Raw genomic sequence first — 26896 nt, 5'->3', positions numbered from 1 at the left:
CTGAGCAGAGAAGTGACATGATCTGCATTCATTTTAAAAGCATTATTCTGGCTGCCATGTTGAATAGGAAGATCTAAATTTCAAGACTCTCATTGTGGTGGGACATGTGTGGTCATTGTGGTGGGGCATGTGTGGACTTGGGAACAGCGCTGGGTCCTCTCATCCCTCCACACTTAAGTATCCAAGTCTGGTTGTTAATAAAGTTCAGGCACAAGGCCTTGCAAGGTGTGTTGCTAAGACTCATATCTTTTGTGATCTCATATGAAAAGCACCGAGGACTCTGAACTGGACACCAAAGCTTCTGAGGTAAGGGCAGCAGTAAAAAGGACAAAAAGAATCCATAATTTACAAAAGGGTTTATCTAAAATAGAAGAACCGTTCTAAGTGACTCTTATACAAAAAAAAGTGTGTGTGCTCCTCTCCCCTTTTTTTTTTTCCAAGTTAATACTAGACTGATAAAATCCAACAGGTAAAGACTACCGGGAACACACTTGTATTCACACAAAGTTAAATCCATTATGCAGCAGGAGAAATCATGCAGCAGAGGTATTATATTGTGGGGCATCTTGGAAAGAGGGAGCAGAGAGGGGTGCTTACAGGGTGCAAGTTTGTGCTGGCTGACTCTGAGGAAGGACAAGTGAAAGTGGAGACCAGCTTTAGGTTGGGTACTGTCATGAAGTGGGGACTGTTTAGGCACTGGGTATCTCAGCAGTCTTTGTTCAGGAGGGGGAAGGAGAAATGAAGTAGGGCTGGGGAAGTCATTAGTAAAAAAGTAGAAATTACTCAAAAGAAGGGAATTAATAGTCATTTTGCTGCTGTGGTATGACCTTGACAGAAACATTGTTTTCTGTTGGCTTTGCCACTGTCCTTGTTTGCATCTATTAGGTACATCATGGTCCAATTATCAGTAGGGCTGATTTTTCACTTTTTCAAGGCAGACTATAGAAAAGTAGACTTGTAAGGGCTTATGAAAAACTGCCTATGGAAGATCATAATTTAATATGCAGCATCTGAGTGGACAGTGGCACTAATGGGGAAACAGGATTAAAGACATTTTAATTTTCATAGTTTTGGAAATTACTCTCAAAAGTTGAGATATTCCAGACACCTTTAGTTACTGTTCTCTACTAAGTACTAACTGCAGCGTGAAGTACAGCACTGAGAATTTTACATGGACTTTCATTTAATCTTTAAGACAACCTCTGCGGCAGGTACTATTATTATCCCCTTCTTACAGACGGGGAAAACCAAAGCACCACGTGGTAAGATAACTTGCTCAAAAACATGTAGCCTGGAATAGCAGGAGCCTGCGGTTTGAACAAGATACAAGCTGACTCCAGAGCTTTTGCTTGGCACTTACCCGCCATGCTTTTTCTCTTGAGCTTCTATAGAGGTTGAGATACTTGGCCAAACAGCCGATATGGTTCAGTGATGGAGCACTGGCTTCCCACATATGAGGTCCCAGGTTCAATACCTGCCCAAGTATCTCAAAAAACAAACAAACAAAAAAACTTGACCAAGGTCACACCTCTGGTTAGAGGAAGAGAATTAATATTTATTGCTTACTACATTCCAGGCTCAGTGATTCCCTCGCATATCACATTATCCTCACAGGAACCCTATGAGATAGGGTCTATCATCATCCTCATCTGAAAGATTAGCAAACAGGTTTACAGAGAATAAGTATCTTGCTAAATTCATACAGTTAATAATTGGGCGAGCCAATAAATGGAAAATCCTAATTCAAACCACGTCTTCCAACTCCAGGTCCCAAATTCCTTCCAGAACAGTAGCCTCTACTAAGAAATAATCCTCTGACTCAGTGGCTCGTTAACTTTGGACTTGTGTCCCCCTAGATTTTGAACCTCGACACACACCTGGATAAAACCCCAGTTCTAGCTCCTCCCCTTTCCCAGTGAGGTCTCTCCTCCGCCAATCAGACGGCGCTGGGGGCGGGCCGAGGGTGTTCTGGACGCGTCCTTGCAGTTCAAGTTGCTAGAGCGCTAGGAGACCCGGCGCAGAGCCGCACCGGGAGGCGAGCCGAAGTCTCAATCCCCTTCCCCTCCTTTCGCCGCCTTCTCCCCGAAGCCGGGCCGGAACTATGTGATCCCGGAAGTTCCGGTGCCATTGCTGTGTGGGATAAACAGTAATGGCGGAGGCTGCAGCTCCCGGAACAACAGCCACACCATCAGGAGCAGGAGCGGCAGCGGCGGCGGTGGCAGCGGCCTCCCCCACCCCTATCCCCACAGTCACCTCCCCGTCCCTGGGGGCGGGAGGAGGGGGAGGCGGCAGCGACGGCAGTGGCGGCGGCTGGACTAAACAGGTCACCTGCAGGTGAGACGTTGCGTGCCTGAGCCGAGAGCGAGGGGAGGGGGTCGAGGGCCGAGGGCCTAGGGCCTAGGTCGGAGTGGGAGAGGAAAGGAGGAAGGGAGGGATCTTGGCTGATTGAAAGTGAGCGGAGGAGGAGGGAACCTGGCGTTTGCGCGCTTCGCGCCGCCTGCGCGGCGGCCGCGGCCTCCCCTTTCCCTCACTGCGTCAACCCCCGCTGGTCCGCATAGGCCCCAGCGCGGTCCGCGTAGGCCCCGCCGCCGCGCGAGATGCCTTCGGAGCGCCTACCCCCCACTTCCTCCTTTCCCTTCGCCCTAGCCTAGATTCGGCATCTTGCACCATTCAGAGAGAGGTAGGATAACTCCTCCCCTCTTTTTTTTTTTTTTTAATTCTCGTTCCTCCTACCTACCGGCTCTTGAGGTTTGGGAAGGGGGTGGGTGGTTGTCACTTGGAGCCGGTCTTCTAACGACCTTTTCCGGACCTACGATGCCCCGCAGAGGGCCCCAGCGAGATTGCCTGGCTCCGGGGGCTTCTCTTCTGTGTGATCCGTTTATAACATCTCTTCACGTTTTTCCGCCCCCGCTCCCTTCCCAGCCGTGGGAAGTAGCTTTTCTGTTTCTTCTTTGTGTGTTTATCGAGGTTGGCGGTTCGGACCTTTGTCTTAGAATGAAGGGATTGGCCTGGGTCGTCTCCAGCATTCTTAATTTTATGAGCTATGCCATTACTCTCTTCCACGGAAATGTTTCTCTCTTGAAATTCACCCATCTTCCTTCAAGGAGTGAAAAGCCTCGTCCCTCCTTAAGGTTTTTTTTGGGTTTTGTAGTACGTTAGCTGAAAAGCCGAAATAAGTGATTGGCGGATGGCGGTTATGCGAATGTATACTCGTGTAAAAAATCAGCGAGCCGTACAACTAAGATTAAGGCATTTAAACTGTACGCTTGTTATACCTCGATTTTTAAAAAGTAATCAGTAGTTACTGTAGGCTTTTCTCTTTCTATCGGTTAGAAAATTATACCTGAAGCGCTGGTTTTCACCTTGCTGGAATTTATATGTAAATACATAAAAATATTCCTAGTATGCGGCGTTCGGCGTCATAGTATTAACCGCGAAAACGAAGCTTTCCCGGTTTTTAATTTGATACATATAAGGCGTGAATAAGCTTAATTAACTTTATTATATCACTAATGGGATGGGGAAAGCCTAAAAGCTGTTTTAGGTAGCTTGTCTTGGAATTCATCTGTGGATCTTAAGAATGGAACAAGTGAATATCCCAAGGAGTAAGAGTTTTAAAGTTCCCGTTCACGGAACCAGTTATTTGAACCTGCTTGTTTCTCTCTTAACAGTGGGCTAACCGATATGTACTGACTCTTAAAATTAAATAATTGAAATAATCATTTTATTCCTGAACTTTCTAGCCATTCGTTCTGCTGTTAACAATTTACCCCCATGCACTGAAAATAATCTTTATTGAATATTACCAATTCTTAACTCTTAGAGTGCCTTGTTTTTACCCACCATTTCTAATTGAAATATAGTCTAGCCTCTTCCATCAACCTGAAACTGACTTTTCTATACTTACCCTCTCTTGGGTCTGTAACTTGAGCCCAGTTTTACATCTCTGCATAGAAGTCATGGTCCACTTACAAAACTTTCCATTCCCCTGTTAGGCACTTTCCCTTATTCCGTTTCCCCTTCTCTTTGCTAGTTCCTCAGGAGTATCATTTTCAGAATCAGAAACAGTGCCGACCAGACTAATCATGCCTCTTTGCCTTTCTGTAGGATCTTTGGCTTAATGAAAATACATTTGTCCTGGACTAGTGAGAATTTGTGTATTTAAGAAATTTACCTTGCCAAGTAACCTAATAATTTGAAAAAACATTATGTAAAAAGAAGCAGGTTTAGTTGTACAAGTGTGTGTGTGTATATTTATATATATATATATATTTTTATATAACTTGATTGAGACAATCATCGTTAAAAAGTAGTCCAGGTTAGGTGAAAGGTCTTGGCTTTTAATGTTCGGCATTTTCAGTTAATCTAGGTATCCAACATAATTTTCTATTAAAAAAAAAATTCTTCATTGAATAGAAGAGGCTCAAATATATCTTCCTTTTTATTCTTGACTGAGTTCTTTGAGATCAGGGATCTTATTTTGTTCATTGTTCCAGTAGGGTTTTGCTCAGTGCTTGACATAGAGCAGATAACTCAGTAAATGCTTGATGTTGATATATATATCCACACCTAAAAGTACATGGCTTTTAATGTGTACTTATATGATTGCTTTCATTTTTTAAACAAAGACAAGGGACTTACAGAACGTGTATATCTTTAAAACTACCTTATTCAATCATTCATTAAGCACTGAGGGCTTACAATGAGGGGAAATGCTAGAAGTAAAAGGGAGTAATTTTAATGTGTTTGATATATAAACCTCCTTTGAACTGAACTCAGGGTGGTGTGGTGTGTCTTAGTGTTTATAGAGGGAAACTATAATCACTCCTAAATTTAGGAATTTGACTAAGGTAATCTCTTAGAAGTTGGAAGATCTCTGAATAAGAATGTTTGTTTTTAACTGTCCAGTATTTTTTTCTTGATGCTTACTATTTTCTTAATATTCCTCTTGAAATTCTATCTCCTTTTGTTATATTTCTGCAGGTTAAGAAAATCCTCAGTATACCTTCCTACGAAACTGTATTATGCTGGCCTCACTGGTCTGTTTAGTTTCCATATCTTTTATTAGAAGATTACTGTGAAATAGCAATGCTGTTGCTGCTTCCAGTTTCCTTGATTGTGGGGGTTAAATGATGTTTGTAAAGTTGTAATTTGCAAATTATAATTTTGAATTTGAGACATTGCTTTATTAGAGTGCTTCTACAATGACAGGAGTGGTGTTCTGCAAGTTTGAAATAATACACTTAATTAAACCAAACATTTTTTCCCTGTTTTTGGTTATTTAAAAAACAAAACAAAACAAAAACATGGTTAATATAGATAAAAAATGCAGGGGATTCTCCTAGCTTAAAAGCCAGACCATATATACCCAGTAAGTTTATTAATACAAGTGCTGTGATGTGCATAGTTAACATTTATTATTTGTAAACTATAGGAGTGTTTTGGGGGTGAGGACGCGGTGGATGCAATGTACACTTAAAAAGCTTGGGGAAAGGAAAATTAATTTGCTATGGCACTGTGTTTCTTCTAGCTGTCATCTACAGGTTTTATTAAACAAATATTTAAGTATTAGGGGTATAGGTGCTGGCGGAGATAAAAAGCAGAGTAAACTGTAGGTTCTTACCCACCAGTAATTTACAGTTTGAGAAGCAGGATATATACTTCCCAAAAACTGAATATAGAAGTAAACATTTCCGGAGCTGATTAAATGATTAAATTAAATACCAGATTAGTTAATCTGTAGTCTCTTTAAATCCCTAGAGTATTTGTGATTCTTAGAGGCAGTGCTTGAGTAGTGTGGGTTGGTTCTTTAGTATCTTTATAAGCTACTGTTGGGTTTCTTGTTATGTATCTTGGCTGCCATGCTTATTTAGGTTTTCAAGAAGTACAGCAGAAAGGGTTTTCTAGTCAATAAAGTTTTTTTTTTAAATAAAGTCTTTATTATTGGACAATGTCTACTTGGAGTCATGGAATCTTGAAGTTGGAAAGAACTTTAGAAATCAGCCCAACTTTTCTCCCAATGCAGATTCAGTCTGGGTGGTGACATCAAGGTGAATTTGGTGGTTGACTTTTTGGTTGTGGTATTTGAAAACACATGTTTTCATTGGGGGTAGGGGAAAGGGGTTTGGAAATGGGTTGCCTTCTTTCTTTCTATCTTTTGTAATTAGAATATCATTCCATAATCTCTTCGATTTCTACAGCAAGGAATAGGCAAGAAGTGATTTTACCGTGAGGTTTGTTTATAATTCTGGATATACCAACAATGTTATCACGGAGACAAGGCAAAAATGCAGTCAGCTAAAATAAGCCAAAAAATTGGACCATACATATCTAATAATTTCATAAAATAATCCTCACTATTTGGCAGAAACTAACTAGGGCTTGTGGTGTCTCTGTTGATTCTGCATATCAGGTGGTTTTGGTGTATCCCTGAATTCCTTCAATGATGATGGTTCTGTACTTCATGCAGTTGTTTCATTGCTGGGTATTGGTGTAATCTAGGTCTCCTGCGCTCATGTCTCTATCTTAAAATGCATTTTTAGAAAAAGATGTGTCCCAGATATAGTCTGATAGGGCAGAGTAAAGATGTGGAGGGAAAGTGAGAATGAAATTAGTTGCGGTAAAGACGTGCCAGTTACTACATATTGACTTAAAAAAAAAAAAACACGTAAATTTGAGAGAGGTGAAATTCAGATTAAATAGTTCAGTGAAGGTCTGAGTGGTTGGAGCTGTAATCTTCCTGATTCTGAACCTGTGGTTTTTCAGATTTTTTTATTTTTTAAAGGACAGGGGAGAGTAGTCTGAATTGGGTTATGAGGCCCGGGTACAGGGTACCTCACTTCAGCCATTGGACTCTGGATTGCTGGCTGAGAGTCTGTTCCAAGCTCCTGCTATGGATCTGTATGCTTTTTTTTCTCTAATTTATCTTTTTTTAAAGTTAATAGATGCACAAAACGTTACATTAAAATGTATGCTTTTTATTACTACTTTAATTTGAACAATCTACTTCTGTTACTGTATGTGATTGTATACTGACTGTTCTGATAACTGTATTCACTCTGCTTCATGAAACTTGGGATCAGCTAAAGTCCCTAGACTTACTTATATAACCAGTTAGCCAAGACAGGTCACATGAGGAGTTAGTGTTTTAAAATTGAAATCAAATCAATACCACATCTTTCCGTGCTTCTTACTGCTTTAAGATAACTTTGCTTACATGGCACTACAGAATCTCTTAAATAGCTATCCCTCAGCCTCATGTACCACCAGGTCTACGTTCTCTTTACTTTCCCTGCTAACTTTAGTTCCTTGTACTGGCCATGCCTCTTTCCTACCACAAGGCCTTTGTATGTTTTTCTCTCCTCCTAGGAGGTTCTTCCTTCCCTTTTTAATTGTAGATTAACAGGGACCACCTATTCGACTACTGATTCTTAGAGCAAATATCACGTTGTTGGGGAGGAAGCCTTCCTTTGAGCTACCTGTTTAGGTCATATCACCATTATATGGCTAATTTAAAATTCCTTTGTAGCACTTATTGCCATTTTATTTTTACATTTGTGGGATTATTTTACTAATGTCTTGCCTCTGCTAGATTCAAGCTCTGTGAAGATAGGGACATCAGTGTAATTGCCATTATTTCCTTACTACCCAGCATCAGGCAAATAGGCCGTCATTTTGATGAATACTGATTTGTGTTTTTTTTTTGTTTGTTTGTTTGGTTTTTTTTTTTTAACTTTTTCTTTCTTTGAAACCCTGGTGTCTCAGGTTGGCTTTATTATTATTTTTTTTAACTTTTATCCGTCCCCCCCGCAGTTTTCTGCTCTCTGTCCATTCGCTGTGTGTTCTTCTGTGTCTGCTTCTGTCCTTATCAGCGGCACCGGGAATCTGTTTTTTTTTGTGCGTCATCTTGCTGCACCATTCTTGGTCAGGCTGCACTTTCTTTCACGCTGGGCGGCTCTCCTTATGGGACGCACTCCTTGGGCATGGAGCTCCCCTATGCAGGGGGTGGCAGGGCACTCCTTGTCAGCGCATCAGCACTACCCATGGGTCAGCTCCACATGGGTCAAGGAGGCCTGGGGTTTGAACCACGGACCTCTCATGAGGTAGGCTGGTAGGTGGACCCCCTATCCATTGGGCCAAGGCGGCTTCCCTGAATACTCATTTGGATGATGGGTTGTAAATTTGATTCACATCTTTGGAGTTTGACTCTAGGTGAATTGTTTAATCTCTAACTTTTCATTTTCCTTATTTGTAAATGGGGGTACAGACCTTGTTTATTAGCACTCCCCCGAGTGACTGATTCACTCTGATCCTGCATTTTCCCCCCACAAATATTTTTATATAAAAATCTGCAGAAAATAGAGTACTAACATGGTCTCAGATAGTGAAAACTTAACGTGGTGTAATGTGCTATATATAAATGCTCTTGGCCAAAAGTTGCTAGAATAGGCCCTTTTACACTGTTCTCAGCCAGCCAATCTCTTTGTTGATTCTCATTTTCACTTTGTCATTTTCAGTCCTATAAACGATTTTCACCCATCGTGTGTATCAAAAAGTAATTGTTGGGCAAGTGTTGCTAGAGTGCAGGTATTAGGGGCTTTGAGCACTTTGAAGCAACTGGTGAGGAAACATACTTAAAGAATCAGTACCTGTGGGGTATTGATTGGTGGAAGACACAATTTGACATAATGAGCATCATAAACATTAAGTGCACGTTGGGAGGGAATGACCAACAACTGAATGAATGATGGTGTGGCAAAGTATGATTTAAAGAACACACCTAAAATTCCTTAGCACTGTGCCTGAGATTTAGGAGCTATGTAATGTTACCATACCAACCTGAGATTTCTCAGTAGATATATTTTGCTAAGTCTTAAAACTGTGTCGATATCTGTATCTTGGAGTTTAAACTGATAACAAAGAAATTTTACAGGTGTCTTTGTCCTTGTGCCTATCTGACCCAACTTTGTTGTGTGTGTATAGAATGTGAGAAGGTGAAGTGTATTAGACCTAGGATTGGACAGTAAGCTATTCAAAAGGTGACACTGCCTCAAGGGAATAACGCATTATTAACTGTGGTTACTTTTTTAACATGGTTATCCTGTAGTCATGATTACAATGTAATTATCATTGACTTGCTGGCTGTATTTGATGTGTTTTGTTTTTTGTTCTTAAGTTTTTTGATCCATTAATCCATGCAGTCATATCTGTTGGCATCAGTAGGCTCAACACAAAACTTGGGATATTTGGAGTTCAGTCTCAGAGCTTGTAGAAAGTAGCTCTGTAGTTGAGCAAATGTTCAAACCTGAGTTAAAGTTAAGCCTAATAATAGTTGGAATTAGGTTAATAATAGCTCCAGTTTCACTTCTTGCTATGTACTTATATTTTCATAGACTACAACCCTAGGGTACATTAGAATCTTGATCATTGTAACTGTTCTCACCAAGACCTTACATTTCTATGTTACCTGTTCATAGAAGGTTTACTTGCAGATAATACTTGCAGATAATCTTTAAATAGAACCACTTACATTTCAATTTTGGGCAACTTTAGTTACACCCAGGAAATAGTCACTTTTTCTTTCACTAACTTTGTATCAGCTGTAGATGCATGTTTTGGGAGTTGTGTAGCCTGCCAAACTGAAATCTTCATAACCTTGCTCAAGAGAAATAAGAAAGGCCCAAAGGAAAGGGCCCCTCCATCTACCACATGGGAGGTCGGAGGTTCAAACCTGGGCCTCCTTGACCCGTGTGGAGCTGGCCCATGCGCAGTGCTGATACAAGGAGTGCACCTCGTAAGGAGAGCCGCCCAGCGCGAAAGGAAGTGCAGCCTCCCCAAGAATGGCGCAGCACACCTGGAGCAATAAAAAGAAACAGATTCCAAACAGATTCCCAGATTCCCGGTGCCGCTGATAAGCAGAATGGACAGAGAGCAGACACCGGTGATGGGGGGTGGATAAATAAAAAATATCTTTTTTTTTTTTAAAAAGGCCAAACAATTAAAAAATGAACCCTGACAGAAGTCAGTAATAGGAAGATAGTGGAAGGTTCTACTCCACCTAATAGGGTCAAGGTTATCTACCCAAAACAGGAGCTTTTTGGGGGGAGAATTATCACCAGCTTCAATTTTAGGCTGAATACATTTCCTCTTTTTTTTTTAAGTTTATTTTATTTATTCCTTCCCCCCTCCCCCCATTGTCTACTGTGCCCATGCGTTGTGTGTTGCGTTATCCTGTGGCATTGGGAAACTGCGTCTTTTTTTGTTGCGTCAGCTCTCCATGTGTGCGGTGCCACTCCTGGGCAGGCTGTGCTTTTTTCACAGAGGGCAGCTCTCCTTGCGGGGCACACTGCTGGCACATGGGGGACTTCTATGCGGGGGCAGCACTGCAAATGGACCAGCTTACCACACGGATCAGGAGACCCTGGGGATCGAACCCTGGACCCTCCATATGGTAGACTGACAATGTATGAGTCGAGCCACATCCTCTTCCCTCTTTTTCTTATCACTTCTCTAATCCACTTTGGACTCAGAAAAACACGGATTTCCCATTTAGTAGGTTTGAAGGCTAGGGTCTCAAGATTTGCGATTTTGGCAAGTCTTCAATTGCCTTTGGCGACCAGTTAGAAACCAGAGTCTTTAGTACCTGGTTTTTGGGAGCTGCTAGTAATATACACATGCACTCCTTTAAGGCACCTGGCAGAAGAACAGTAATCTGTTAAATGAAGAACATAAAATTGTTAAATTGGTGCATGTATCTATAGGTAGGCTTTCTGTAGTATAGTAATGTGTAGTTTTATGGCCACGCAGCCCCATTACTTTCAGTGTATTTATTTTGTATGTTTTTGTGTATTTACTAGTAGAATATATTAGTCATGAATTCTTTGAGCACTGACTTTTAGTCAAATCCGATTTTATCATCCTTTGTCTCACAGGTATTTTATGCATGGGGTTTGTAAGGAAGGAGATAACTGTCGCTACTCGCATGACCTCTCTGACAGTCCATATGGTGTAGTGTGCAAGTATTTTCAGCGAGGGTACTGTATTTACGGAGACCGCTGCAGGTAAGAATTTGTTTATAAGCTAATTTTGTTGGGGTGAGTTGGGAAAAAAATGAGTAAAATACATAATTCTCAAATAGCTATGAATATTAGTTTTAAAAAGTACTCCTTAGGAAGTACTAACACCTCTCTTTTGGGGGGAGGAGGGTGGGGAATATGTGTATCACATTTCTTAAGAATGAGTTTGTAATACAGTCCTAAATTTAATGCTCAAGGAGCAACTTCTGATTTCACCCCTGATTTTATTATTCAGTCCCTTTTTTTCTATTTAAAGAAGTCTTCAGTGGCTGGGAAGACTGGCCTCCTAAGACCACAGTCAGCTGGAGCTGGTTGTTGGAAGGGGGGGGTGGGTTGGGGGACTGGAATGGGGGCAGGGAGACCCTGCTTTTCTGGTGGTCCTGGGTAGAGAAGATGAAATGCACTTAAGAGCCTGGGGTGAGGGTGGTAGGGGGGTGAGACAGGAGTGGCAAGCTGGGGAAATGGGACCCACACCTCTGTCTCCAGCTTCATTCTCATCTAGGGTTTCCCCACTACTGGTATTCTCTGCAGTCTTGGAGGTCTTTTTTTTCTTCTTCTTTTTCTAGGTTTTCTGACTTTCAGAATTCTGGTAGAAGGCCTTTAGCTCCCATCTTGGACCTCCATCTCAGACTTGGCAGGGGTCAGACTCAAAGGGATCCCTATCCCTGTTTATCCACATGGGGGCATTGGGCTTGAGCAGAACTAACTGTACATTTAAACTGGCCAACAGCTTCACCCTGCTTCTTATAGAAAGCATTAAATGGTTATAGCGTTCATGTTTTGGCACACCTAATACAAAATCTGGCCCTTCTTTTTCACATCCTCTTAAAGTAAATGACATGGCATCAAACATCATGTCTCACTTGAAGTTTTCATTTTCAGGCTATATCGTTTAGACGGGTCTCGTTTGTAAGTGTTGATTCTCTGTGCTGCATCCTTAGCCTTGCTCTCTCCTGAGCAGACAGTCATCCATAGTATATACTTCATGTACCTCAAATTCAGCTTTTTTATGGTCTTCTGCTCATCTGTGAGGTTCTGAATAATGGTTTTCTTTCCAATAATGACATGGCTGTTTCAATTAGTGTGACACGTACCTTCTATTGGCTTGTAATGAATGGGCAACTTTGTTTCAGTCTTCTGTCACTTGTGTGTTTTGGTATCTAGGTTTGACCAGGCATAAGGCCCTGGTGGTACATTAATAGGTTACTAGTTAGGGAGGGCTTGTCTTCCATCTAGGCCTTCCTGGACCCCCTGAGCTTACCAGACTAATAGTAAGCTCGAGTGTACTTAAGATTTAGGGACAATGTTTCAGGAATGCCTATAGCACCTCAGAATGTTAGAGAATGAAGAAGGATTAGCAATCTCTATCATTAGTCACGGATTAGAACCATAATCTCTTAGATTGCAATTCAGCAGTTGTGGATTTTGTTTAGCAGTTGAACAGTGCTTCTCTTCAACTTCCCACTTTAGAAAATGTCAAGGTGCTTTAGTAATCTATTGCTATTAAACAAATTACCCCAAAATTTAGCAGTTTAAAACAAAAAATCGTACACAGTTTCTTGAAGATCTGGCATCTGAGCAGCCTAGCTGGGTAACTCTGGCTCAGGGTCTCTCAGTGAGATTATATAGGCAAGATGATTCCAGGGCAGATTTAGCTTGAAGACCAGACAGGGTTCGAGGATCACTTTTGAGATGGTTTATTCATGTCGCTGTTCAGAGGTGGTCTCGGTTTACGGGGACTTTTCCATAGGATAGTTTAGTGTCCTCACAATTTGATAGCTACCTTCCCCCAGAGTAAGTGATTTAAGAGAGAAAGCAAGGAGGAATGCCTTTTATGACTTAGTCTCAGAAGTCACAGGTTGTTACTACCACTATATTATTAGAAGCAAGAAACTAAGTCCAGCCCACATTAAAGGGGAGAAGAATTGGCTACCTTTTGAAGGAGAAGAGTGTCAAAAACAATTTGTGGACGTAGTTTTACTTTCAGGTAGTCATAGCCAATTTTATTGTTATATTGTTGAGATAAAAATTATTTTCTAATATTTAGCATTTAAAATAATAACTTAATGGTAAGTGGGATATTAGAGACCCATCTTAAGCAGATCCCCAAATTTAGAAGTCTTTGTGGAAGACCAGGGTTTAAGACCAGGAAGTGAGATGGGCTCCCTATTTTAGAGAGGTTCTGACATTGTAAATAGATGAGTTGACTTGAAGGAACTGGGTTTATCCTTTATAGTTGAAATCCAGTAAGAGTGCAGGTCCTTTTCTAAAATCCTTTAAGGAATGGTCCTGATTCAAACCAAGTTTAGACCTCTTAGGGTAAAGGGAAGGAAATTAAGGAAACCTTCATACTAAAAGTTTTCTTTTCTTTTCTAAGATGTATTTATCTATCTCCCCGCCCACTCCTCTCACCCTGCTGTTTTTGCTGTCTGTGTTGTCTTCTCTCCATTTTCTCTCCTAGGAGTCACCAGGATTCGATCCTGGGGACCTCTGGGGAGAGAAGTTCCCTGTCAGTTGGGCCACCTCAGTTCCTGGCTTCTACTGTGCTTCACCTTGACTCTTCCCTTGTCTCTCTTCTGATGCATCGTCATCTTGCTGCGTGACTCATTTGCGGGGCACTGGCTCACCAGGCGGGCATGCTTTTCTTCCTCTTTTTCGCCAGGAGGCCCCAGGGATCAAACCCAGGTCCTCCCATATGGTAGACGGAAGCTCTATCACTTGAGACACATCCGCTTCCATAATTGTTTTCTTAATACCCTGTGTGAAAGGAAAGTTTGGTGGTAATTGTTTGGGATAGGCTAATATAAGTGATTTTCTTGAAAGGTTATGAACTAGATGATGAGAAAGATTCTTATGGAATCCTTGTTCCAAGACGGCTTGTTTTCTTATTAAAATTAAACCCGGGACTTAAGCCTACTTCTCACTCTTACTATATTAGGGGTCTTTTTATTCAACTTCTCCAGTGCCCAGGGATTCCAAGTGATTTTAAGTTTTCCCAGAGGTAATGGAAAATTTCTAATCAAAGACAATGCCATAGTTCCAACAACTCAGAAGTGTTACCAGTATTATTGTTTTGTAATGACGGCACTCTTATTTAGGGAAGCTAGTTTTCGTTATTCAGGACTGTTGTGCACATTGCAGGACATCTGGCATCCTCTCCCCCAATGCCATCAGATATAGTTAATTGTTTTCATTGTTTTTGAAAACCTCCTGGGGAAAGGGATGGTATTGCTTTGGTTGATAACCATTGTTATAGGTAGATTTTTCATTTCCCTTGGGAGTTTTGTATATGAGTCTACTGAATTGCATAAGTTAAAGTCTTTAAAGACAGATATTAGAGATGGAATGAATGGAAGAGTTGCAAGCCAATCAGAGGGAAAAGGTTCTGACTTCTCTTGCTCGGAGTTAGGAGAAAGAAATTTGATTTAATTCATATTATAGCAAAGTATTAATTAAATGAGGAAAAGATCAATGTTGGGTTTCATTGTTGCTTTATTAATTCATCACTTAACACTTGCAAAAAGAATCAGATTTTTGTGATATGCGTTATATTTTTGACACTGTAGGCTTTATGGTCTCTTGTGTGAAAGCAGCCACAGACAATACGTAACCTAAAGGTCCTATGTTCCAGTGAAGCTTTTATTTTTGGACATTGAAATTTGAATTTCATATAATTTTTTGACAATTTTTTAAAACAAATCCATTTTATTGATACATATTAATAAAACAGTTCATCCAAAATGCATCAGTGGTATTTGGTATAATCACATAGTTGTGTATTCATCACTTAAATCATTATATAATTTTTCTGTAAAATAATCACTTTCTCCCCAACCATTTAAAAAGGTCAAAACAGATTTTTTTTTCCATTAAGAGTGTTGGTTTTATTGTGTTTTTTTTTAGGTTCTCTTTAGGTTCTGGGCCCAGGGATTGAACCCAGGACCTCTTATGTGGGAAGTTGGCTCTCATACACTGAGGCACATCTGCTCAAAACAGAACGGATGATTTTAACTAGCATTAACTCAAGTTGGATTTCACCCAGGAGTCATAGTTTGCCAATACCTGTTCATGTCTGTTCATGAACCCATACTTTTTAAGGAAACACTTTCAAAATGGAAGTCAGGGGTTTTGTATTTCTTTCTTTTTTTTTTTTCTATTTTAAAAGTTTTCAGTTTTCAAAATAGGTTTTCACTTGATGGCATGGACCTTGTTTTATTCATTTTTGACTCCTCAGTGTATGGTACACTTCTTACGGAGTGGTAGAGATTTATTACCTGATACTGATCAAATAAATACCTGAATGTAATAGTATATTCTTAAAACAGGTTCTTTTAAAACTACAGAATATTTGTTAATATTTCCCATACTTTCAAAGATGGTCTTAAACCTTGTTGATACCTTGATAGCTAAATTTACCTAAAAAACCAGAATGCATTCCTGTAAAAAAATCATAGTACTTGCAGTTGGATAACTAAATGGTGACATCCTGTGACATCCAGTCCTGCATATTGTGTTTTTTTGTTACCCTGAAAATCCTTAAAGTGAGTAAGCAAAGGAGAAGAAAAAAGAACTAAAATACGAATGTTTTCTCTCTTTGACCCTTTATAGCTTGTCATTTAAACCTTTTTAAATTAAATTTTTTAATTATCTTTTTTTGAAGTTAATAGATCAAACAAATCATTACATTAAAAAAGTTGAACCCCCCCCAAAAAAACACATGAAGTTCCCATATATTCCACTCCCCCCTCATCATTTTTTATTTTATTTTTTTTGAAGATGCATAGATGACCAAAAAATGTTATATTAAAAATAATGTCCAGCATCTGTTCCCTGCAGTATCATTTAGGATAACTCAAGTCCCAAAAATGCCCTACGTCACATCTCTTCTTCCCTCTCCCTGCCCTCGGCAACTACCGTGGCCACTTTCTCCACATCAGTGCTACAATTTCTTCCATTCTAGTCAGAGTAGTAGTTCTACAGTAGAATATCAAGAAGTACACTCTAATTCATTTAAGCCTTCAAAACTTTCTCAAGGGAAGTGGACTTGGCCCAGTTAGGGCGTCTGTCTACCACATGGGAGGTCCACGATTCAAACCCTGGACCTCTTTGACCCATGTGGAGCTGGCCCATGCTCACTCAGTGCTGATGCACGCAAGGAGTGCTGTGCCACGCAGGGGAGCCCCACGCACGAGGAGTGTGCCCCATAAGGAGAGCTGTCGAGCGCGAAAGAAACTGCAGCCTGCCCAAGAATGGCGCCGCCCACACAGAGAACTGACACAACAACATGACACAACACAGATTCCCGTGCCGCTGTCAGCAGAAGCGGACAAAGAAGACGACTCAGCAAATAGACACAGAGAACAGGACGGGGGTGGGGGGGGAGGAGAGAGAGAAAGAAATCTTTTTTTAAAGAAAAACTTTCTCAAAGCCCTGAAGATTTTGTATATTGACAGAGCTGGCATTTTATTATTATTTTTTTAATATACCAAGGTAATAAATGCTGTTCATGACATCTTTAAGTTTGCATATACTCCAGCATATTAACCCCCTGTAAGCTGCAAAAGTCTAAATAAATTTACAGTAGTATTATTGGTCACCAAAATGGAGAGCGGAAACTACAATTATGAGAATACAAATGTTTGCATTAAGGCAGTATAAACCTAGTCAATATAACCTTTAGGATCTGTTCCCTCAATGCCTTGTAGCTCTGGAATATCCGTCTTTGTGCAGTATTTCCTAAATTCTCTCACATTCTTCGCTTTCTAATTCATCTGGTGAACTGGGAGTAGGAAGTTAGTCATAGACAATGTGCCCTCCCTCCCTTTTCTGACCAAAACTTGAAGCAATCACATCCACTGCCAGGCTAGCTGTAGCCTTTACCTCTTCCTCTGAAGGTAGCCACTTTAGGATTGACTTCCAACAAGATCCAGTGCTGACAGCAACCCTGTATTGTGTATTTCCTCAGTAATAATACATGCCTTCTCGGTAGGTCAGTCCCCCTACAACAGGGGTACCTGTGGCTGGAGCTTTCGTAGGGCCAAATGCATCAGTTTCAAAACTCAGGTGGATTGGCCTTTGTCTTTTGCCAATCAGCAGATCAAATGTCTGTTCCATGACCTTTTGAATACCAAGTCGATCAATATCCCTCATGGAAAAATATTGGATATCATAGTTCTTTAAAATATAATGATCAGGCGGGTCCACATCACTTAAACCAATATACACGGTATCTGGAAAAGAGATAAAAGGTTTGATCCAGGAAAAACCTTGGGGTTGTGGTACTTTATCCTGTAGTTCTCTGAGGAGAAATGAAACTGGCTGTCCATGGAGATTTCCAGATAAAGTGGTAAGGGGTGTATTGATGTCAGCGTGTGCATCAATCCAGATGCCCCAGAGGTTGGGGCAGTGCTGGGTGTGGCCACTAATGGTACCCATGGCCAGACTGGTATTCTCCTACTGTAATGTAGCTGTAGCCACTTGACACAGCTCTACTAACCACCCTGGCCAGTTCCTGATTGACAAGGCCCACTGAGGGAGGATTCACTATTACATTATTATAGAGATCATCTTTGGGGACTGGAGTAAAACTCAAATCTCTAAAATCTTTGAGGCGGCAGCCTGTCTTCCAAAGCCCAGATTATTTCTAACTTAAAGACTAAAAATAATTTAAATATTTTTCTGAAATTCCCTTTCAATGTAGGGAATTTATTTAATTTGAAAAGAGATTTGGGGCTAGAATTTAAGGTTTGTTGTGCCAACTCTAAAGAAGGCTTTAGAGCAGTGACATCCAATAGTACTTAAGGTGGTGGAAATGTTCTACATCCATGCTGATATGATAGTTACCAACTACATGCAGCTGTTGAACACTTAAAGACATAAGGACTAGAACTGAATTTTATATTTTTTTAATTTAAATTTAAATAGCCAAATATGGCCAGTTACCTAATTAAGAGTAGGAATATGAAAGTTTGAAATATAATAAAGTAGAATAAAGACTTGCTCGCCAAATGTTTGCCCTAAGATAAAACCAATCTCTGGTTTACTTTTTAAATGTAAACATAGACACCTTATAACAGCAGATGGTTAGTACTGCTTACTTGCAGGAAGCATACTAGAAGTTATAGCACAGTTTAGATTTATACATACATTGTTGCTTAGTTTTTTATGTCTGAATGAAACTTAACCTAAAGTGCTCAAATCCCTAGGCTCAGTATAATATCCAGAAAGTTGCTCCTTGAAGGAAATGGTTTTTTCTACTCTTGAAGATACGGTTTAATGACCGTTTAGTTGAAGGATGAAGGAGAAAAGGTGTAAGGAAATTACTGGAAAAAGAAATCGTTTTAGGTGACTGGATATAGAAAAAAATAACATACTCTTAATCAACCAGTTAATTTTTTCCCAAACAGTTAATTTTTACTTCATAGTCATTTTAGCAGTGTTATTGTGGAAACTATAAATTGTCCACTTACATAAAACTCCTGATGAGTGGAATATGAAAGATAATAAATCATCTACAGCTGGGATTTTAACTATGGCTTGCAAGCCAACTGGCTACAGACTAGTTGTTTTGGACACAGCTATGCCTTTTCATTTAAATATTGCCTGTGAGTGCTTTTGCACTAAAACTGCATGGTTGAATACTGTAGTTGCAACAGAGACTGTATATCCTGCAATGCCTAAAATATCTATTTGATCCTTAAGTTTCCTGACCCCTGGTCTATTTGGTCTATTACTTTGCTATACAGAGTTGGTCCCTGGACCAGCATTATTGGTGACATGGGGATTTGATAGCTAAGGAATATACCTGCATTTTAAAAAGTTCTCAAGGTGATTGATTATGTACATTAAAGTTTTTGAGAGGAATCCATGGAAGTGTCAGAAAATACATCCGAAGGCTTGTTGTGGTTTGACAGTGACAGCTTACTTTTAAATTTTTTAGATATGAACATAGCAAACCATTGAAACAGGAAGACGCAAGTGCAGCAGATATAACTGCAAAATCATCCCTTGCTGCTTCCTCAAGTCTTTCATCGGTAGTTGGACCACTTGTCGAAATGAGTGCAGGTGAAGCTGAGTCAAGAAGTTCAAACTTTGCAACTGTTGTAGGAGCAGGCACAGAAGACTGGGTGAATGCCATTGAGTTTGTTCCTGGACAACCCTACTGTGGCCGTAGTAAGTATTTTGAAGGATAAAATAAAAGAGAAGGTTAGATAATAGTTCCTCAATTAGCTGAGTTTTCACAACCTTCCTGCTTCCAATCTTCATATTTAACTTAATCTTACTACATTACACCGGATTACTTAAGATTTGTAGGTAGAGTGAAAGAAAATTTTTTTAGCCCCACTAGTAATAAATTTAGAATGTTTTAAAAACTCAAGCATTTTTTCTTATAATCAGTACTTTCTAAAATTAAATTTCATTTGCACAAGAAATACTTAAACTTTTTCTACACATCTGATCTTGGAAATATCAGCATTAGAAAAAATTAATTTCAGGAGTGAGGAAATTAGTTCAGTGGACTGTTTTAGAGTTTAATTGAAGTTCTTTTGTATTTTTTCTTTTCAGTTAGGTTCTCAGTTACCTTATAGTTCATATATCTGCATTATCCATTTTGGACCTTTACTACCCTCTTACACATTTTCAGCTGCCCCTTCCTGCACTGAAGCACCCCCGCAGGGCTCAGTGACCAAGGAAGAATCAGAGAAAGAGCAAACCGCTGTGGAAACAAAGAAGCAGCTTTGCCCCTATGCTGCAGTGGGAGAGTGCCGATATGGGGAGAACTGTGTGTATCTCCATGGAGATTCATGTGATATGTGTGGGCTGCAGGTCCTACATCCAATGGATGCTGCCCAGAGATCACAACATATAAAAGTAAGTCTTTAGGGAGATATATATGTCAATAGGCATGAGAAACTATTTTCCCTTTTACAACATTGTCATTTCCTTTTGGAGAACTGGGGAATTGAATAGTTTTGAGTAGGAATATTTTCTTACCTGGGCTTCTCGAAATGCTTTTTCAAGAAGTCAAGATGCCATAACCTCAAATTGTGAGTGTTTTGTTTTTGTTTTTCTTTTTTTAAAGTAACAGCCTTTTAAGATTATTCACATACCATTCAATTCATTCTTTTAAAGTATCCATTTCATTTGTTGTCAAATGTATTCTTTCATTAGTAGTTCATTGTATTCGCAGGATTGAGCAACAGTTAACCACTATGCTAATTTTAGAACATTTTTACTACCTCCTAAAGAAACCTGTATCAATTAGTATTCACTCCGACTTCTTCCTTTTCCTGAGACCCTGGCAGCAGCTAATTACTTCCTGTCTCTGGATTTGCCTTTTCTGGCATTTCACATAAAATGGGATCATAGAATATGTGGCCTTTGTGTCTTGATTTACTAATGTTTTCAAGGTTCATCCATGTTGTAGCCTCTATCAGTCCTTTGTTCCTTTTTATGGTTAAATAACATTCCATTGTATACATCACATAGATTACATGTTGATTTATGCATTCATCTGTAAATGGACGTAATGGACGATTTTCCCACCTTTGAGTATTATGAATAATGTTGTTACGAACGTTCGTGTGTAAGTTTTTCTGTGAACGTTTGTTTCATTTCTCTAAGTAGGCTTGCTGGGTCATATGGTCACTCTGTTTAACATTTTGACCAGTGGCCAAACTGTTTTCCAAAGTGGCTGGACACCCTTAGACAAGGTGTTTTGAGAGTTGTGGACTGTGATTTTAAACCCACCCACAGCATGAATTTCTTTTGTGGGAAGAGTTGCATTACAAACCTTGGTCTTTATTGGAGTAAATGTTGCTTCTAATCATCATTGCTGTTTCTGTTTAATAAAAATTATGGTGGTGGGGGGGTGAGTTATGGTGTAAGATTAGACATAGTTTAAGTTCTGTCTTCATAACATATTAGCTGTGTAGATTTAGGCAGATCAAAGCCTTCTTTATCTTTAATCTGAGAATTGTTTAAAAGGTTTAAAAGAATGACAAGGAACAGTAATAAAATATTAAGTGGTTATGTAGGATTATTGTTGACTTGTATTGCTTTCTGCATTTTTCATATTCATAATCAGTTTTTTATAATTTTTTAAAAACCATGATTTCCATGCAAAAACTTAAATACAGTATTCACAATAGTATTATTCACAATAACCAAAAAGTGGAAACAACTTAAATGTCTATCTGATAATGAATGAATGGATAAACAAAATGTGATATAGCCATACAATGGAATACTGTTTGGCCATTAAAAGGAGTGAAGTTTCCTTCTCTAACATGGTGAACCTTGAAAACATTATGCTAAGTGAAAGAGACAAGACCCATATTGTATGATTTCATTTATGACGAAATGTCAGAATAGGCCAATCCAGAAATAGGGAGTAGATTAGTTGTTGCCAGGGGCTCAGGGAATGGGGGAATGGGAAGTGACTGCTAATAAATAGGGAGTTTTCTTTTTGGGGTAATGAAAATACTCTAGTATTGATTGTGGTGATTGTGCAACTGTGAATACACTAAAATTTATTTAATTGGAAATGGATGAATTATATGGCTTGTGAATGATATCGTAAAAACATTTTTAAAAGCATGAAAATATGTGCCTGGCACATAATTGTCACCTAATGAATGTTAATATGCAATACACTCATTCTTTTCTGACAGGTTGTAGATTAGGGCCTTAATCCTAATTACATTCTCCAGTATAAAACAAAGTCAGCAAACTTAGTATGAAAAATTGTTAGGGGTTGAGCTGCAGGGTAGAATAGAAGAAACAAATTTTTCAGTTCCAGAATTTGAGTCTTCATCATCTGATTTTATAGTGTTATGAAGTCACAAAGTGTTAGTGCACCTATATTCACTTGTGAGCAAATCTTAATGTCAAATTAAGAATGTTACCCTTACCATCCTTTCTTCAGTTGACTATTTGATTATCTGAGTCATTAACTGTCAAGTCTTAAATCTTTCCATATTCAGTGATTTGATTACACTTCTTATCTCTTCCACCTTTTCTAGTCTTGCATTGAGGCCCATGAGAAGGACATGGAGCTCTCATTTGCTGTCCAGCGCAGTAAGGACATGGTTTGTGGGATCTGCATGGAGGTAGTCTATGAGAAAGCCAACCCCAGTGAGCGCCGCTTTGGAATTCTCTCCAACTGCAATCACACCTACTGTCTCAAGTGTATTCGCAAGTGGAGGAGTGCTAAGCAATTTGAGAGCAAGATCATAAAGTGAGACTCCTCCCCAATCTTCGTTTGTGCTTTCTATTTTGGGGAAGAATTTAGTATCTTGTGCCAACTTTCAACCAGATGGACCACATTTAAATGCATGCATTTTATCTTGAAACTGGGGTATTCTAATTGGGGTTATTTCTTCCTTGTATTTCAGCTAGCTTCTAGGTTAGTTGGTATATCTACCTTTTATTTGAATTGAGGAAACCCTGTGTATCAGTTAATAGAATCTTCGTGCTTTTTCTGAGGAGATTGTGTTTAATGGATTAGCCAGTTTAGGCACAGTGAACAAATTTACCTAGCTCTGAATGTATGTTTCCTGACGTTTTACATTTTCCACTTTCCTATTCCATCCATTAAGCTAGCCAATGATCCACCATCCTTTAAGATTGTTCTCATAACTGAACAAAACTACATAATCTAAACAGAGCAAAGTTACAAGAAATAAATTTATTTAAACGAAAGAAAAAGGAGTCTGTGTGAAATGTCTTTTTTTTTTTTTTAACCTAAGTTATTTTTTAATGACCTGGCTAGCCAGTGATTTGAGTTTATAAAATACTTTGTCTTGCCTCAAAAGAAATGGTCAGTTCTGTGATGGTGTGTGGAACCCTTTCAGGAAATGCCCACATGCTTTTCAGTTAAGTCTTAAAATCTGGACTGTACACACCAGGGTGTGTCCTTGAAGAAGAGTGGGCCTGTAAAAGGGAATTTGCATTGCAGCCTGTTCATTGTTTCCCAGGTCCTGCCCAGAATGCCGGATCACATCTAACTTTGTCATTCCAAGTGAGTACTGGGTGGAGGAGAAAGAAGAGAAGCAGAAACTCATTCAGAAATACAAGGAGGCAATGAGGTATGAGCACTGCAGCCTTTTCTCAAGCTAAGATCCCAACATAGCTTGGGTTCACTTTGAAAAGAACAGTGCTGCATTATATACTCCTACCTCCTTCCTACCCTTTCTTTTACTTCCTGGTGCAGTTTATTTTGTCACCCCTAATACCATCCATCATGTATCTTGTTATAACACAGTCCTTGGGGTATGTGCCTCAGGACTGTGTTATAATGAAGTCTGACTGATAGCTAAATCCCCATGTCTGGGGTTGTGCCTTGTTCTGAATCCATGTTGTAGTTGTCCTGTATTAATTCTTATATGTTGGCTTTCTACTGGACCTGTGGTACTAGAGCTGTTAAAACAGTATAGACTTGAGCCATAGTATCTGTTTTCCTGTTAGTATTTTATGCATTAGCACACACGTTTAAGAACACACCTTGGGGAGGGCCGTAAACAGACATACTGATTCTATCCCTACCTGTTTAAAGAAATCCTGGATGATAGTCAGATACAGGTCTGAAATCCACTGTGAATAAGGGTTGCGATATTTTCCTTTCCAGCAACAAGGCGTGCAGGTATTTTGATGAAGGACGTGGGAGCTGCCCATTTGGAGGGAACTGTTTTTACAAGCATGCGTACCCTGATGGCCGTAGAGAGGAGCCACAGAGACAGAAAGTGGGAACATCAAGCAGATACCGGGTAACTCTCACTGTTTTTTTAAAGGAGGGGAAATACCACATATCAGTTGAGTCCTGCACATAATGGGGTAGGGGAAGAAGATTAACATACAGATCTGGGAGTGAGACTAGAGTATTAAAGGAGGAAACAAACCTCAGAAAACTGGGAGGGATATGAATGGAAAAGTTCTAGACTAAAACTGTTTGCATCAAGTAACCAGAGGGGAGGAATTGGTAAAATGGAAACCCTAAATAAGAAGTCTGGTTCGTCATGCCCTCTGGTGTGCTGGACATTTTGCCTTATAAACAACAGAATAGAAGATACTACTCGACAGTGCCATCCCTATCATGGCCTTGTTTTTTACAGGCCCAACGAAGGAACCACTTCTGGGAGCTCATTGAGGAAAGAGAGAACAGCAATCCCTTTAACAACGATGAAGAGGAGGTTGTCACCTTTGAGCTGGGCGAGATGTTGCTTATGCTTTTGGCTGCAGGTGGGGACGACGACTTAACAGACTCTGAAGATGAGTGGGACTTGTTTCATGATGAGCTGGAAGATTTTTATGACTTGGATCTATAGCAACTTCCAGTGGAGAATGAACTGGTCTGCTGAGCCTCAGACAGTAGCTATTACCTGTGGTGGTGTGGCAGTGCCTGTGTTTCTCTCCTAGGCAGGCCTATCAATTTCAGGTGCTGTTGTAATAATTTTTACCCAGGGTCTGTCTTCTCAATCCCTCACCTTTCTCCAAGGAGTGTGTTTTCTGTTTAAAAAGTTACAAAAAATAAATCTTAAAGTTAGTTTTTTTTGTAATATGAATTTACCTGTCAGACAGTGTAGGTTTGTTGCGTCATCTGTTATCAACCAGATTCACACAGTTTTAGGGTTAGCATTGATGGACTTTTCACACTCATTTTGAGGACCCCAGGTTCAAAATATAAAGCACTGGCCGTGCTTTGGGGTCTGAGAATAGGGGTGATAGGTGAAGGGATCTGAACTGGCAAGTAGGCTACAGACTTCAGAGGTGGATACTTAAGGTTCCTGGTAAAATCTGCACATTTGTGTTTTTATATATCTGTTCCCTTCCCTGTAATCCTACCACATGCACTTGTTCGTGGTTTTGGTCTCTTGTTTAATTGCACACAAGTAATACTACTGGGTAACCAGAACCAGGTGCGAATGTGTTGAGATTTTTACTGTGTTTAGCATGTTGGGAAAATTGTGAAAGAATGCATATAAAAGCTATGGTGGCATAAAATAAATGCAGAGTTGGCAGGTGTTTCCCAAGGGCTGATAGACTTGGCATGTATGAGTGCGAATGTGTGATAAACTTTTGATCCCTGCATAGATGCAGTGTTCTTAGCCTTAGTGGGAAAACTTGGTTTAGTGGTTTCAGCCTAGTGTGGCAGATAGATCTTAAAGGACAAAGCAGTATATTGATATTGGTAGTAGTTAATATAGCAGTACTAGCTCTTTCTGTCTATATAAATATCAAAATGGGGTTAGCCATAGAGGTTAAAACTATCTGGTTATCCCATATATTAACACAAACTGGGTCTCGGATACACAGTTGTATTTAATGTTTTATAATCTCCTAGCCTTTCCAGTCCAGCACTTTTTGAGAAATCTTTGTCCTCATGAGGGCTTTTGTTGTTGGGTTTTTTGTGTTTGTTTTTGTGGGTATTTGCCTCCTTCCACCCCTGAGCTTTTTACAGGTAGACAGATGTGATTCAAAACTGTTTCTAAAGTGTTTATTGTAGTGGTGGAGTCGTTGGTTTGCTGTAGTACCCACTAAAGGGGGAGAGGGGTGGTCATCCATGAGGCGAACTAAAGTTAAGTCATTAGAAGAATCCCTTAATCGGAAATTTTAGCTTTGCATTTTGTTGCTCTATTTCCTGAAAATAGCTTGGAGATGCTCCTGATTTGTCCGTCTACTGCTTTGATTCCTTGGATCCCAACCATTCTTTCACTTTAAGAAAAAACCAGTAATTGTTGCAGAGGTCTCTGTATTTTGCAGCTGCCCTTTTGTAAGAAGCACTTTTCCCAAATAAAACAATTTAAAAAAAAAAAGGTTGGCTTTCTGTTTTTGTGTAATGAGCTCTTATAAAATGTGCAGACATTGAAGTATAACATTTGTTTCTTTCTTGGAGTCTTTGATCACTTAATCAATTTAAGTCATTTTACATAGACCTAGTTTCGGTCAGAAGAATAACACCTCTTACAAGACATCCAGCCTTCCAGCCTGCTAAGAAATGCTTTTGAGAGAGAAAGAGAAACTTTACCAACGGGATCACCACATTGTTCCATATTTTAGAATTTTAACAAAGCTAAATCTAGGCCACCTTTATCAGTAAAGACACTGTCAGTTTTCTGCTACTACGTGCTTTTATTTGGACTCTGAACACCCTCAAATAACAATCATGTGGGTCACAAATACTGTATTTTGAAAGGGTACTTAATTATTTTATTATGAATTATTAAAATAAAAACTATTCTGTCATTCCTATGGAAGACCTTCATTCATATGGCCTCTTTGCAGTACTAATTTATAAAAATATTGCTTTTTCTCAGTTTCAGTAAATTTACGCTATTGAAACTACCTCCACCTCTAGGAATTGTATATAAACTGCATATTGTAATCATGCTAACAGTTGTGGATTCTGACTATATGTTTCTGTAAGCTCATGTACCACCACTGCCTCTCCAGAAGAGTCAGAAGCCTACCTTCAGTTGCTATGGATCCTTCCATCCTGGGAACCACCCAGAGGAATGCTGAAGAGCTTCAGAGGAAAGGTGAAAGTACTGGAGAGATTAAGGAGGGGAGAGATATTTAAAAGCCTCGGATTTTTTAGTTACTGGAAATTACTGGAAAGTAGAACGAGATCTGGCAGTAGCAGGCTCTGTCTGCATATCTGAGGGTGGGAAGCATGGGAATGGTATAGGCAAGATCCAGGCAGTGATAATAATAGATTGCCTCTGGACCTTAAGATTTATATTTGGAGCAGCTGCCTTTGTAACTTGGGAAAAGGCAGTAGAAGCTCATGTATTACTCCAAGTAATTCACAGTGCCTGTTGCCA

At 39.7% G+C, this 26896-nt stretch overlaps 1 protein-coding gene and 2 pseudogenes across 3 annotated transcripts; 1 reads left to right on the top strand and 2 right to left on the bottom strand.

The window, feature by feature from the left end:
• The first annotated feature begins 1934 nt into the window (after window positions 1–1934).
• MKRN1 (makorin ring finger protein 1) lies at window positions 1935–25888 on the top strand. 3 transcript variants are annotated; one of them, XM_058297470.1, is made up of 8 exons: window positions 1935–2334; window positions 10932–11060; window positions 19015–19247; window positions 19720–19946; window positions 22100–22314; window positions 23054–23164; window positions 23704–23842; window positions 24188–25888. In XM_058297470.1, the coding sequence occupies exons 1-8, from the start codon at window positions 2150–2152 to the stop codon at window positions 24398–24400; spliced, it is 1452 nt and encodes a 483-aa protein (XP_058153453.1). In that variant the 5' UTR covers window positions 1935–2149; the 3' UTR covers window positions 24401–25888. The 3 variants fall into 3 exon arrangements, with proteins under 3 accessions (XP_058153453.1, XP_058153455.1, XP_058153454.1); XM_058297472.2 differs by lacking the exon at window positions 1935–2334 and adding an exon at window positions 2366–2680; XM_058297471.2 differs by lacking the exon at window positions 1935–2334 and adding an exon at window positions 10308–10463.
• Window positions 11374–15145, bottom strand: LOC139438983 (proliferation-associated protein 2G4 pseudogene; annotated as a pseudogene).
• Window positions 16769–18185, bottom strand: LOC139438982 (arginase-2, mitochondrial pseudogene; annotated as a pseudogene).
• Window positions 25889–26896: the final 1008 nt, after the last annotated feature.

The sequence above is a fragment of the Dasypus novemcinctus genome, chromosome 5 (genome assembly GCF_030445035.2).
Source record: "Dasypus novemcinctus isolate mDasNov1 chromosome 5, mDasNov1.1.hap2, whole genome shotgun sequence".
Lineage (NCBI taxonomy): Eukaryota > Metazoa > Chordata > Mammalia > Cingulata > Dasypodidae > Dasypus > Dasypus novemcinctus.
The sequence above is the reverse complement of the archived record's forward strand: the minus strand, read 5'-3'. Positions and strand labels throughout refer to the sequence as shown.

Excerpts from the sequence above, each read along its gene's own strand:
- MKRN1 (XM_058297470.1), top strand. The coding sequence starts at position 2,150 with ATGGCGGAGGCTGCAGCTCCCGGAACAACAGCCACACCATCAGGAGCA. Across the intron at positions 2,335-10,931 it reads ACTAAACAGGTCACCTGCAG|GTATTTTATGCATGGGGTTT; the intron begins GTGAGACGTTGC and ends TTTGTCTCACAG. Across the intron at positions 22,315-23,053 it reads TTTGAGAGCAAGATCATAAA|GTCCTGCCCAGAATGCCGGA; the intron begins GTGAGACTCCTC and ends ATTGTTTCCCAG.